Consider the following 14,829-nt stretch of genomic DNA (forward strand, 5'->3'; position numbering starts at 1 on the left):
CCTACAGCCCTTTTGCAAGATGAAGTGGACAGAACGCAGACCCTGGCCTGCACAGTAAGATGCACTGAATGTCAGCTGATTGTAGTACTGTTGTCAGCTGTAGCTTTTATTTCATGCTGCATTAATGGGGGAAAAACAAGTGAAGAATTTTATGGGTTTTTTTGACAAAATGACAGAGAGTATGTTTTAATATTTGCATCCTTGAACCCTCTTTTAAAGGAAAAGAACACATACCCTATTTAGGTCTGAGATATTTGTGTATATCAGTGTATACAAATACATCTACATACACAATACAGTGTATACAATACAGTGTATACAAATACATGTGTATATCAGTGTATACAAATACATCTAAAGCACAGTCTCAGCGTTCACTGTAATGAGGACCTGACAGCTCTGTGACTCGGTACATTGAAGGAAAATCCTTTGGCATCCTCTGTTGCATTAGCACACCTGTGGTAGAGCCAGGACTCATTCGCAGAAGGAAAGCAACAGGAGTAAAGCTACTGGTGCCTTAAAGAGGTTCCTTGTTCAGCCAAGGCAGTGAAGTGGCTCTTTTCTGGGGTGCCAACACTAGTTCTAGACTTTGTTTTTGTATGGGGTTTGTCCCCCACACTGTTCTTTTCTGCCCTTACATGCAGATTGCTGGGAGTCACATCCTACAGGCTGGGATTAGATCTGACTCCTTCTTTGAAAACGTTGCAGAAATGGAAAGCAGACCCTAACTGTTTTAGAAAAACTAAGCTCCAAAATGCAGTCACATGTCTGTTATCACTTAACAGATACTCACATGATTTTCTGGGAAGAACATACCTCTGTGTAGGCCTGTGTTACTTGTTCGTACAGGGTCTGATGATGATGGATGGCCAGTTCCAGGTCTTGCATTTCTGAGGGGAGGCCTCCTTCACTGCACATTTTGCACCAGGCATCCACACCTGAGAGGAACTGAAATGATTCCAGGAACAATGAGCAATAGTGACACAGAATAACATATCAACATTAGAAAATTTTGTTTGTAGAGTGCCACAGATGACTGCAGCAAGGACTGAGGAAAATGTAATAGTTATAAATGAGTCCATTTGGGCACCTTGGGACAGCACATTCCTGTCACCTCCTCAATACTTGAAGAGCACCTAGATCCAAAGGAATGTTTTCTGTTTCTTCTGGGTTAAAAACAAATGCTCCTTTAACCTGGCTCAGCTATCCAGGCTCTAAAGGTGTTTGCAAACCATGCAGGGAGGCTACAACATTGCCTTCCAAAAAATGGAGTCTGCAGCATGTTTAGAAAAAAAATCAGTTTGAAGCACAAAAGGACAGAGTTACAAATCCAGCTGTATTTCGCACTGTCTCAGCTCTCAGTCTTCTCTCAGTTGCTTACCAATCCTTAATACTACTAATTTGAGTAATAGAAAACTCCTATTAAAATCTAATGTTGACATTCATTTCTGTGAAAGGTAGACGGTCTGTATTCAAGCAGTTTCCAACCCAGGGCCAGCTCAGTGGGATCACTAATAGGATACCAAGGCTTCAAACCCCTGGGTCACACATTTGATTCTGGCCCAGGTCAGCAGCGATCAGATGCCATTATAGTCTGACAGCTACCAAGCAGCCAGTGCAAAATGAGCTGCTGGTCTCAGTCCAGTTCCTGGCATCCATGAAAAGGGAGAAAAAAATCATTGCTATTGCAATTGATACGGTTTAGCACCTTGGTTGGAAGCCTTAAACAGACAGTCAGAAACTGAATGGCTTTGGGCAGCAGAAAGATGGAAAAAAAGAAATAATCCACTCTTACAGGCCTCCAGAGCAGTGCTGATGTACTTTGACAGAACAAATTGGGGAAGTTCCCCTGGGTGCTGCCTGTTCTTTAAAAGAAAAGAGGAATTGGGTCTCTAAGGTTCCCATCCTGTTTTTCTTTTAAGCAGGGCTTACTTCAATTACAAGCTCACATGTTCATATTTCGTCCATACTTACTGCCTAGTGCCACCTCATTACTTCTCATTAATATTTTCTCTTCCTCCACCTTTCCGCTAAACCAGCCTGCCATACTTTTGGGCTATTTATAAAAAAGAACAGCTAACTATACAACAGATGTTGTGCCCTGTAGGGTGAATGTATAATGCCACAAAACCAACCCCAGGATCACAGCCTTATCCACTCCTGAAGTGTTCACCTGTGGCTTGTTAATAAAGCATTCACACACAGCACGAAGGGCTGCGAGATTCAAAGCAAAGAATTTCAATTCAACCCCGGCTCTGGCATCAGCATCCTTTTTTATTAGCAGTGCAAAGCTATTCACCATGCTGCTGTGTAATGAAGGCTATAAAGTATTTGCATTGTAAACACTTCCTTTCAGCACACAAAGATTCAGCAACAGAGATGAATTCCTAAACATTCATATCTACAAAGTATAAATCCACCAGTGAAAATTATGCTTTCTAGAAGGCTGGAGGCAAGGATGACAGGTTGTCTTGTGTTGGTTTGACTCCTGATCTGCTGAATGTCTTCAGATGAAATCCTCCAAAACACCCTTGCATAAAGCTGAAGTCATCATATTTTGTGCCAAGGTAGTGGAATTCACATCATTTCCTATTCAGTTTTCAGAGCACGGAGCTGAGATCAATCCCTTTTGGGGCTGTTACATGAACCTCTTGGTTGAAGCAGTGAACAAAAGACCTTTACACCTTATAGACCAGTGTTCCTGCTGCTGGAATCACACTGTTATTGCTCTTATCAAAACTGCTGAATTCTACCAATTTTAGTACAAGCTCTTAATAGTCAGGTTACTCACTCATATACTCATGTCCCCAGACTGTGATTCACACAGCAGGTGGAAGAAGTCTCAAGAAGATCCTGGGTACATCACCACATTTCCAACTTGTTGTCTTATGTCTCTCTTTCATTTGTACATCTATTGTGTATAGACAATGTCACATCAACAATTCCATCAGTAATTTCACTTCTGCCACTAGCAGGAGCAGTTGACATTATCAGTTTTAAAAAGTTTTAAGGAATGCAGGCTGTCAACATTTTACTCAGATACCCCAAAACAGTGCATGGCGGGGTGTGCTGCATGTGCAGATTCATGCAGGGATATTAAACGTGGTTTTAAGGGTTTTACAGTTCATACTACAGAACTATTGATTTAGGTATTTTGAAAAAAACAGCTATGCTAATTTTTATTATTTGTCACATACTGTGGCAGACACAAAAAGCTGTTAATGTAACCATTAATGCTAGAAGATATGCATGTGACAAAATCACCATTGACTGAGTTGAAAAAATATGCATTTAAAATGGTAAATTGTTAACTGTTAGGTTGGAACATAGCTGTTACTGTCCACTGGATACTCAATACCATTTAAATTAATTGCTTAAATTTCTAGTTACCTCATAGACTAGACAATCTCCTATTTGGAACACAAATCTCTTTAAATATTATTTGAAATGGCAGGTTCCAATAATTGTCCATGTTTTTCAAGACTCCAGGAAAGATTAAGAAAAATTTCTCCTAAAAAATAGAAAAGTCTCCCAGGTGCCTCTGATCCAAAAGTAACTTCAAAGTAAGGACCTATACTTACTCCTGACTCACAGCCTATTCACCTAAGTTGCAAATTCTGTATTAGGTCAGGTAATAATGTATTATTATCAGAACAATTCTTACGAGCTTTCTTCAGGGACTGCTGTGCTGTACCACATAGTTCCTTCAAAACACAGCTCGAACATTTTTTAGTCCATATTTCTCCACATTTTTTTGCACAGTCCTTGCTTACTGCTTATTAGGCCTCTGAGTGGAAGCTGTGGGAAAACCAGGGTGGTTCTCCTAGCCCCCAGAGAAATTAAAACCAAAGTCTAGTGTACTTTCATGCTCTGGAACAGCTGTGGGGAAAGACGGGAAGAAGGTCATGAAACTTTTCCTCAACAACCTATAATACCTCTCGATGCCCTGATTTTTTTTTTGTATGAGGCTAGTTCTATATTTCCTGTTGTTTCTGCAATTTCCCTGTCTAATGTAGAATTTATCTTGGCCTTACCCCTGCATCTTACAGATATCAATTGGCTTTTCCTATCCTCCCTTTACTCAGATTCTTTCTCCCTTTTTTCTTTTCCTCTCTCTTTTCATTTTCTTCCCTCAAACAGGGGAGTTTAGGATGTGCTTAGAAAGATCCAGGCAGAGATGAGAACAGTAGCCTTCCTGCTTGGGGAGTAAGATAATATTGAACAAATGGTCAGGGGTCAGTTTTTAGAGAAGCAACATAAATGTTTGCTGTGTGCACCTAACACCTACTATCTTAAATAGTAAATCTGCCTGTGCACTACTCAGGGTAGACTCTCACCCAGAATTAATTGGTTAAGATCTCTTGGCTGATTGAAGACATTAATTGGTTCATTCTGATAGGATCAGTAGAGTGAGCACACTGAATTCTTTAGCACACTTTCAGAGATTACATCCAGGAAAAGGAGGACACCTAGTACGTCTGCTTCCCCCAGCTGGCAGTTAGTGGGCAGGAATCTCATCTGGAGTAAATCACCAGAGTTCTCTTGAAGTCACAGTGAAATAAAACATATTGTCCTACATTCTATTGTAACTTTGAATAGCCTCAGACATACCTAAAGATACAGAAGTAGGTTCTCTTTTGCACTAGAACATCTGCATGCTAGCATGGGAAAAGGAGGGGGGGAAAAAAAGAAAAGAAGAAAACAAACAAACCCCCCCCCCCACACACAAATAAAAAAACCAACCAAACAAAACAACAAAACCACAAACAATACAAAACCAAAACAACACAAAAAAAAATAAAAATACCAAAACAAAACAGAAACAACCAAGAAATTTGGGAAACACCTTCACTGAATATCTTGAGTTGCACCTTGACCTGGACATAGTGGTTGTTTGGAGTTTAGTTTACTGGCTTTTGATCAAACACGTGTCAAAGGAAGCCTAGCTGAAGGCTAAGTTGGTAAGATCTGTCTTTTTCCCTTTCCTTTCCTTTCCTTTCCTTTCCTTTCCTTTCCTTTCCTTTCCTTTCCTTTCCTTTCCTTTCCTTTCCTTTCCTTTCCTTTCCTTTCCTTTCCTTTCCTTCCCTTCCCTTCCCTTCCCTTCCCTTCCCTTCCCTTCCCTTCCCTTCCCTCTTTTCTTGATGATGGTTTACTATGTACAAATTGTGTTTAAAAAATAAAAATAAAAAAAGAAGATTTGATCCAGGAACTCATTCAGCCTAGTCCCGTTCAACATGCCACATGTATCTGCAGTAAGAGCCAGAAAAGCGATGGGATTCTGAGGCACATGAAGACAGATGTGAGGTTCAATTCTCAGCAGGGTTGACTCAGCCTTTCATCCCTCCAAACCAGACAAATTGTATTCTGTGCAGTTTTCTGTGTGGGGTCTTTTGGAAGGGACCCTGAAAAACAAGTTGCTTCCTGCTCAGCTTGCATATTCTAGAGATTGTAGAGTTTTTCATTAATCTCTGTCCCAAGCCAACAACTTCCTTGCAGGCTGGGCTGTGCCAAAGGCTGAAAGATTATGGTCCTAATAGACTTGCTTCCTGTTGGCATCACAGAGAACTTCAATCAATAGGAAGGAATGAACAAAGAGGCTGTAGCAGCTTATCACACTGGAGAGGGAAAGGCAATCTGTGTGTCAGATCGGTATGAGGGAAGCAGGGGTGCACTGTGGGAGAAATGGTTGGATCCGCAGCAAGATTACTTTTATTGACAGAACAAAGGAAGCGAAAAAAGATTTGATCTGCAACAAAGAAAATAGTGGGTTTATCTACATCTTTGCTTCAGAAATTTAAGCTGTGTTTATTGTAAAATAACAAAGACCTGATCTGACTTAAAAAAAAAAAAATCAATGCTGGGTGATGCCAAATAATGAAGAGTCACCTTTGGAATTAATGCTTGGTAGACAGCAGAATGAGTTATAGACCAAATCCCAAATACCTCACTCTTTATACTATACAGAGATCAAATGACTAAGTTATTAGCATTCAAATTATTGGTTTATCCTACCAGAGTTACTAAAGCAAGGCCAAAATTTTAGTCCTGGCTAATCAACACGCTGACTCCCACGTTTCTTTCTTGCAGCAGTCTGAGTTTACAGGCTTCACATCGGCACTTATCTTCCACCAAATTGTCTCTTATTGCAAGTGAGGAGCAACTGCTGTTCACAATTAGCAAATTCTCCTGTCTGGTTAGTAACGAGTGAATGGCTCCTGTCTGGCAGTACAATGTTAAGTTCTTTATGAAGAAGTGTCAAAGCAGGACTGTTTTTCATACCCATTCATTCAATTGTAAAGAAAAAACGACCCAAGGCTGGAAGTGACATTAGAGTAGCTTTTTTTCAAGTTAAAACTGAGGTAAAATACCCATTTTGACAGTGTTCAAAAGGTAGGAAGAAAAAAAAAAATTAGCTTGACAGACAGTTCAATACAGCTTTCTGTTTTATTGCCTTTCATGCTATGCAGTAGCTCAGCAACCCCTTCATAAACTGCAAACAATTCTGACACTTCAGAAAAATATGAGATTGCTCATAAAAAGAAAAAACAAAAAAAGCCAAAAAAGGAACCCCAAACATCAAACAAATTGAAACAAGCAAGAAAGAACTAATTTATTAGTAAACATTCTCATTTTGACTATTGACTCGATATAAATTATTTTCTGATTTTTCTTTATGAACATATGATGACTGACAATTTTTAACAAGAAGAATACACCTAAATACTACAGTGCCAACTCTACATGGAAAAAAGTACTTGTACTGGGCATCATCTTGGTGTATCAATCCCATCAGAGCCACTGAGTAGCTTACATGTGTAAGTGCCCAGTAGGGTGAGTAATTGCTCTATGCTGTGGGCTGTTGTCAATAGGAAACACAAAATAAAGAAAAATCCATTATAATTCTATGGTCAGAAACAAGCAATAAAGAAAATCTTTACTGTTTGAGCTAAGCTTTTCCACACATATATTCTGGCTTTTGAGGCAGTTTCTGGGTTATTAGGTATAATTTCTTCTTCAGACACTGGAAGTATGGTTCATTTTATAAATATCAAGCACACCCACCTAGGTTTTTTGATATTAACTACTTGGAAACACAAGCTCACAACCATACTGAAGAAAGCCCAAAGCAGTGTTTGTCACTGGAAAATGAATGTGATCAAAGTTGAACCGTCACTCATTTTCACATTTTTTTAGCTATGAAATTATCAAATAATTCTTGTAGTTGTTAAAGACACAAACCAGAGTTCAGGGACATGGAAGATCTTCCTGGATGTTCCTAGCTGTCTTTGAAGCCTCTACTTAGTGAAGTCTAACAAAGTTTGAGACTATGGAGAGCACTGCAGGAGTAAGTAGTGGAATTAATTCTTTGAGATTCATTAACAACTATATTCTTTTGCTTCTAGAAATTGTCTGCTGGTATGGGTCTATGTCATGTGTGTGAATATTCCCGTGCACATCACACATACAACATCTGCATATGAGTGCAGAGACATACCATTTTCTTGACCATAATACTACTGAATTTATTTGCAGCACTGATGAAATATTAGACAACAAAAATAAAGCAGCATGTTAGTGCACTAGTGCACTTCAGTTATGATCAGATTCTTTCTCATTACTAAGGCTTAAACATTTTCTTACCCACTCAAGGAACATGTACCAATTTTTTGGGAGAAATGTTGCTATTTGTTTTTGAGGCACTGACCCACTAGGAACAAGGCTCTTAACCTCTCTGCACATTAGCTAAAAGCCATCAGGTAAAATTGCAACATCATCATTACCAAAGTAGCAGAGAATCATTTTGCTAGTCGCAAAAGCATCTCACCTGCTCAGCTTTCTGGTGAAAGACTGCAGACATGGCTAAGATGGTGCTGCGCTCATCCAGAGCTGCAGCAAAACTCTTCCACTCTTGATCCAGCTGGCTGGATATTTGTTTAATTTGCTGGGAAGCGTAATGGCCTGCCTCGGAAAGCCTTGACGCAACAGACATGATCCGATTGATGTTGACATAGGCATTCTGAAAATTAAAAAGCACACATAAATAAAGAGAAGGAATAACCGTGACCACCCTCTGACTTCATTATGCATTCCGAACACCATCAGTTGGAGTAAAGCCGAGCAGTTCAGTCAGAGCAATCAACCACACGCTTAAATATGTATGAATAGCAGGCAGACTAACTTCCACTCTAAAAATACATCCCTCAGGAATCTTTTTGCACATCTATGCCATCATCTAACACCGTTATCTCCCCCTTTCCACTTGAATTTATTTATGTAAAACTAACTTGCCATCGCTATTTACTCACCTGTTAGGGCCTACTCATTGCTTCTGTTTTATTCTTGATATTTATGTTGCATTACTTCATATTTCTGGATGCTAAATCCACATATAAGTGAAATGTTTGCTTTCTGTCCTTTGAGAACTCTCTGATAAACCTTTATAGACATGAAGCATGAACAAATGGAAAAGTCTTACAGAATTTAAAAGAGTTCATAAGGATATTCTACAGAAATATAAGAGTTTCCATAGAAATTTATATTAAATTATATTATTTGGCTAAAATGTCATCTTTTCTGCAGGTTATTTTAAGCTGTTCTCCAGCAGAGATACCATTTAACTACATTCCGAATTTAGAAGGAATCAAAAAGCCTACTAAAAGAGTGACATTTTCTGTTCTTTCATAAGAATTTTCCATGATGGTTTTTATTCAGCCTTGAAGTAGTGGAAGGATAGTTCTTTCTCAAACTGAACTATGGACAGTAATGTAATTGCATTAAAATAGACTTGTTCTGCATAGGAATGTAAACCTGAAAATAGTCATCATGACAGTACCTTACAAAGATGCACCATCAAAAGAAAAATGACAGCTGTCTTCCCATTTTCTGGAATGGTATTTGATATAAACATTCTCCTTTCTCTTCCCTCCTAATCAGAGGAAAGGAACATCCCAGAATTTGAGATATTTTGCTAATGTTGGCTAACCAATTTCTTGATTCACTGAAGTATTTGAAAACAACTTTGGTTTTCAGAATTTCAGAGAGTAGAATCTGTAAGACCCTTATGCACAAGGACAGACAGAGCCCTGATGATTTTAACAGTATTACTCATGGGCAAATAATAAATCAGAGGTGGAAGTGTTGGAGCAGAATCTCATCATAGTGAGTGGGAGCACAATGTGGAAAGATATCTGCCAAGCTAAACATGAAACACAACAGAGCACTGCCAAGGTGGGCACAGGTCCAAACTTAGTTGGGAAGCAGAGTGAAGTGTGTCTGCAAAGCTTGTGGGATACCTACAAAGTACACTCATCACACCTGTAAGTGCTCAAGGAAATAACGATGGGGCCACAGCCCTTACAGACACTCTGCTCTCCATGCCAAAACCATGACTGTGACAGCTGTCACATAAATAACACATCTAAAGCAATACTCAACCTCCAAGTTTGTACTTTTCTTTTTTTCTTTCCCCCTTATCATATAAGCCTTTTATTTAAAATTGGATTTGGTTCTAAATTGTCAGATTAAAGGATTTTTTTTTTTTTTGTTACAGTTAGAGAAACCAATCAAAACTATTTTGGAGTTTAATGTGTACTAAAAAAAGATATTATGATTTGGAATTTTGACCACCAGCCACAGTCAAACACTTCTTTGTGTTTCTCTAAGTTAGAAACTAGAATTTAAATATTTAAGCCTTTCTCCCAGAAGGTCACAATGACTGAGCCTCAGCCAAGATAACTTTGCAACATTTCAGGTCAGTTCTTCTGCTGGAAAGCAGTGTAGCATCACTATGGTTGCTGGAGGTTGGATGAGTTGCACCAAATGAAGGCATGGAACTTGGCTGTGTTTGAAGGAAAAGTTCCTGAAGAAGTTTAGATTTCATGTTAAAAATAGTTGCTTTCATCTTGCCTCTTTTTTCTCTACACACTTATCTCAGACATTGCAATGCAATAAGGATGGAGGAAAACAACTGTGAATTCCTTGGTTCCCCATAGCTACAGTATACAGATGCACTATAATAACTAGTAGAAGAGTAAAGGTAAGATGAGTTGAAATACAGCAGATGTTCCTAGAGTCTGTTTTTTAAGTTAGGGGGATTTATATATTGTTATGTCTGTTTGTTATATTTTTATACAGAGATGAAGAATTTTATGGATGAAATTTCACTTTGCTAGATGAGGATTTTTCATGGAAGAATACCAACGTATCTTGTAGCCAACCCCCTGACTCCGTAGCTCTTCCAGCAGAAAGCAAGTAGCAGTTTGGGAGTCACCTGCTCACACCTCCAGAAACAGAGACTCCAGAGCTTCTGCTGTTGTTTTCTGAGCAATAAATGGATTCAAGTGTAATATCACACGCGATGTGCTCTCCTGTATACTTCAAACAGGTAGTACAATGGAAACACCTCCTGCTTCAGGGCATGCATTCTACCTCTGCTCTATCAGTCCCACCTCAGTGAAGCAGAGACACTGAAGTGGGGCTTGGACACATACTACTTGTCTAAGGTTTCATAGAAAAACATGACAAAGACTTGGCTAAAGATCTGTAACTTGAAATAGCACATCCTACCAGATGTAACATATTTTACAGTCTCGGGACCCTGACCCAGTGACACTGTTATTGGGAAAGATGAGATCTCTGGGAAAGATTGGGAAAGATGGGATGACTGTGGTGGATTGAGGTAAAACGCAATACGGCTTCAAGGCATTCCAGAGTTCAGTTTCAGGAGAAAAAACATTGAATCGACCACAATCCACAAAACGCAAAATATTTCTTAATACAATAAAATTGTAAGACGCTTTTTTTCATCTTTATCTGCCCATGTGTGATGTTCTGAGTAAAATGGAAGAAAAATCTAGGCTGACAAAATTCAACTGTTGACATTTCACAAAGTTAAACCTTCCTTTTGTTCACCTCTAAAAATGAATGAATGAATGAACGAGTGAACAAATGAATGAATGAATGCAGATTTTTCTATGTCACAGTTATATAGATCTTCTTATCCTAACAGGAAGTAAATTAAATAATTCTTGTGACTGTTTTTCCTTTGGGCTGGAAAATCCACTACTAGTAGGTTCATAGAGAGTCTCACTTTAAATATAAACTAAGGGCCTCATCTTTTTTCAAAATTGAGAGGTTTCCCCAAAGAGGACTGCAAGAGATTACAGATTTATGGCTATACAGGACTACAACAGGTCAAACAATGAGAAAACAACATACTAATGTTTAAAAGTAAGGGTAAAAACACTTCAGTTGACATTCCTTTGTAGCAACACTAGGATGCACTAAATTTTTGGCTAATATATATCCTTTATCATCGAAAACCTTTATTTTAGATGTATTTGCAGACTTTGCAAAAGCAATCCCCATGTTAGAGTTAATTTTTCATTGACTTTATTTCAAGTTTGAAAATTTAGTCAAAAAACAGGATTCTTCCATTCTAAAAACCCCTTGACTGGCAAACAAAAGAAATATTTCCCTACATCTACATCAGCATTATGATATGCAAGAGTTTCTTTTACACATCAGGAAAGCCTTGTGCAATGCCTCACAAGTGCGCATACCGCTCTTTGTCCACCAATACTGTAGCCCATTTCTGTCACGTAAACAAGGCCTTAATTCTGGCCATCAATGTTTATAACAAAGTGTCTCCTTCCAGCAACCACTGGTAAGGTCCCTAACACCTGGCAGGACAACAGCCCTCAGTCTCAGCAATAAGCACTGGCAGGAGTGGAGTTTCAATTGTGGAATGATCTCCCACAGGGGAATAGACTAATTCAGCCCCGACCATCTAGCAGATATGCTGGGAGAACTTCCCTCTTAATTGAACTCTCCAACTCTAGCTGGAACAGTCCATTCTTCTAATACACATGTAAAAAGAATACCTTACACTCACAAAAGAAAAATGAGCAGTGAGAAGCATTAAATCTGCAGTAAACTTGGCTGTGCTCATCTCATTTCCTAGAGAACTAGTTGAGATATTGTGATGGCAAGCAGTGAAGGTGAGATGCATAAGAAAGGTTTTGCAGATTAATCAAAGGCAAAATGTGATTGTTGCAGAGTTGTCCTTTAAAATATAATAAAAAAACCCAACCAGCTTCCACTGTGTTTCTGTGAGTTTAGAAACCATTTGTGAAATGAACCTAACACATAAATCGAAAGCAGAATGTTTCAGTGACAAAATAAACTCATAAGGTTTCTTTAAGACCTTTAAGTTTCAATAAAAAGCCAATTCTATGTAGCATGTTGCAGAATAATATTGGATGGCATTTTAGCTCAGCCTACAGAGAGAGAAATACCATTCATTTAAGAGAAATGTTGGGAATTTTCAACAGACATCATTAGCCTTTACATGATGATTATAATGTGTTTGAAATATATTGTGACTTTCTTGGGACCTCTATCTAGTGTCAGACAGCTATAACTCCCTGACAGCAGGGCAGGCAGCAATGCCGGCACTGAACGCTGCCATTTTTATGTGCACCCCACAGAAAGTGATAACTCATTCTTTAAGGAGGTTAATGGATCCAGGCATAAAAAACTTCTGGCAGAGGAAAAACAAATAACTTCAGCCAGAACAAATGGCACATATACCACGTATCCAAGTAGAGAGCTACAACCACTATGCCTTGTGTCATATTGAAACTGGTTTTTTTTTTTACTTTTCTCTAGTGAATTTACTGGATTGAGATTACTCACAAAATGTTGGAGCTAAATATTCATCTTTGTGAAAAGTATTATTGCTTCAGTATAAACATCATACAGCTGTGATAAAGACTAACATAATTTATTTTGAAACTGAAGCGAAAACAAGCAGTTTGAATCACAAAAGAAATATCTATGGTCCTTACGTGAAAGAAAAATACCACACTACAGTTTATTAACTCAAATACATGACTTCTCCACATCCCACATTGTTCATTTAAAAGAAGAATTATTATTGTAAAAAACAGAGTAACACATTGGTTTTTTGAAGAAGGAGCTTTGGTCACAGCATGCCTACAGAGATGTATAGGAAGAGCGTGGGACAAAAGGCTTGACCCAATAAACATTTTGAGAGTATATTTTATAGAGGAACTGAAGATAATATTTCAACTATTAGTTATGTCAGGCTTATAGGACACTAGGCATAGTGTGAAGAAAACAAAACACCTTAGAGATCCAAGATCTGATCCAACTTCCCCTGAAGTTTGTAGGGTTTTTCCCTGCAAAACATAGACCCATCCTCAGATATATTTTCTGCCTCATCTTCTCTCAATACTGATTTTAATGTATTGACAAAACAAAATAAACCCCGAAGCCATAAACAACTCCAAGCACCACAGCCAATAAGAGTGCTTCAAGTTCCTGTTATTTTGTTACTCAGATTCACAATAGTTGAACTATTCTCAATCCAGTTGCTAGGACTAATCTATTACCTAAAAAAATTAGATCTAGTTACATTATAAAACAAATTTCTAGCAAAATCACAATTATAAAGCAAGCTCCCAGAGAAAGTTTATAGTGTGATCTAGTTCACCTTTGAGACTCAGAAACCAAAAGATTTAAATTAAAAAATTCAGCACCACTTAAGTGGGTTTGAGCAGTCATTCTTCTTGAACTGATCTCCATGTCTGAGGCATAGTAGCTAAATATTTGAGTTTTGTAATTACCACAAGAAAGCTTAAAGGCTCATCAGATATTAATATAATTTGAATTTTTAATTCATTCAAACTCACCTGAATCTTAAGTTTTCAGACTTGGGTGGGTCACAATAATTTCAAACAGATCTGGGAGTAATAACCTCCCCATTCTCTGGTAAAGAAACAGGAAAGGATTCCTGTTGTTTTCTTTTTGCAGCCAAGGGTATTACATGAAGAGATTGAAGAATACTGGATTATAAACACAAATGAGTACATACAGAACAGTACATTCAGCAGAGTTATAGTTTTCTCTATAACAACTTCTGCACTATGTTACTTAATCCTAATCCTTAACTTCACAAACATTTACCTTAACGCAAGACAATTTTTGATGTGCAAAGGTAAATAAAGTATATAAATATTGTAGGAGCAGAGCCTTTGGCAACAGACTGCAAGGCAAAACCCATTTCTTCCTTTGAAAGTGTGTAGCACCTAGAACAGTGACCTAAACTTCATACTCTTACTACAATACCAATATTATAAAATAATATGCACTAGCTATTTTGCAACAGTCTCCAACAAAGATCAAAAGGTAGCATGAATAGCTGAACTAAAGACGTTGCCACAAAAATAAGACAGTTGAATGAAGGCAGTTGTGCAGTAGCAATCACACGATTATGTGTTTGTAACATCACTGACTGTAATTTTCTTAGAGAAAACTCTACTGTATAAAAGAAACCAAAACCCACAGCAGACTGTGCATCAGGAAACCTGGCAAAACACATGGACCTTGTATATCCTGCCTCAAGAAGCTGCAATTAGTTGTGTTGATTCTTTCCTGCTAGTTTCTCCATTTTCAGCAAGATTTCCCTTCGCTAAAGCAGTGTTACACATAAAACAGACCTGATTCATGTTTCTAGACCCATTTCTCCAACAACCCAAGCATGACTCAGATTGTTGTGTAGGCTTGGAGTATGTAATGTCCCACCACTATGTCCATAGCCATAACCTGTCTTTCTCTGGTTTTACTTCGTTCAGGTAAGTCAGTCTGTCTTGAGTCCATTGCTAAGCGTCACTGACTCTTGCCTTGAACAAATGCAGGGGCTTCATCCTCAGTGCAGCGTGTCTTCACACGGGTTTGCACGACCTCTTGTGCATGCCAAGAGACAAAACCATCTACCACAGGAGCTGCCTGTGGCCAGGAAAGGGT

The 14,829-nt window shown here is 38.4% G+C and overlaps 1 protein-coding gene across 11 annotated transcripts in view; it reads right to left on the reverse strand.

Annotated features, from left to right (window-relative positions):
- The window catches only part of KALRN (kalirin RhoGEF kinase), a 510,474-nt gene that overhangs the window by 266,574 nt on the left and 229,071 nt on the right, over positions 1-14,829 (reverse strand). For all 11 annotated transcript variants that reach the window (XM_065070486.1, XM_065070487.1, XM_065070491.1 and 8 more), the window contains 2 exons: positions 7,826-8,017; positions 817-948 (listed from right to left, as the gene is read on the reverse strand). In XM_065070486.1, the coding sequence (XP_064926558.1) occupies positions 817-948; positions 7,826-8,017 (324 nt within the window). The remainder of the gene's footprint in view (positions 1-816; positions 949-7,825; positions 8,018-14,829) is intronic.

The sequence above is a fragment of the Columba livia genome, chromosome 7 (assembly GCF_036013475.1).
Source record: "Columba livia isolate bColLiv1 breed racing homer chromosome 7, bColLiv1.pat.W.v2, whole genome shotgun sequence".
In the NCBI taxonomy this organism is placed as follows: domain Eukaryota; kingdom Metazoa; phylum Chordata; class Aves; order Columbiformes; family Columbidae; genus Columba; species Columba livia.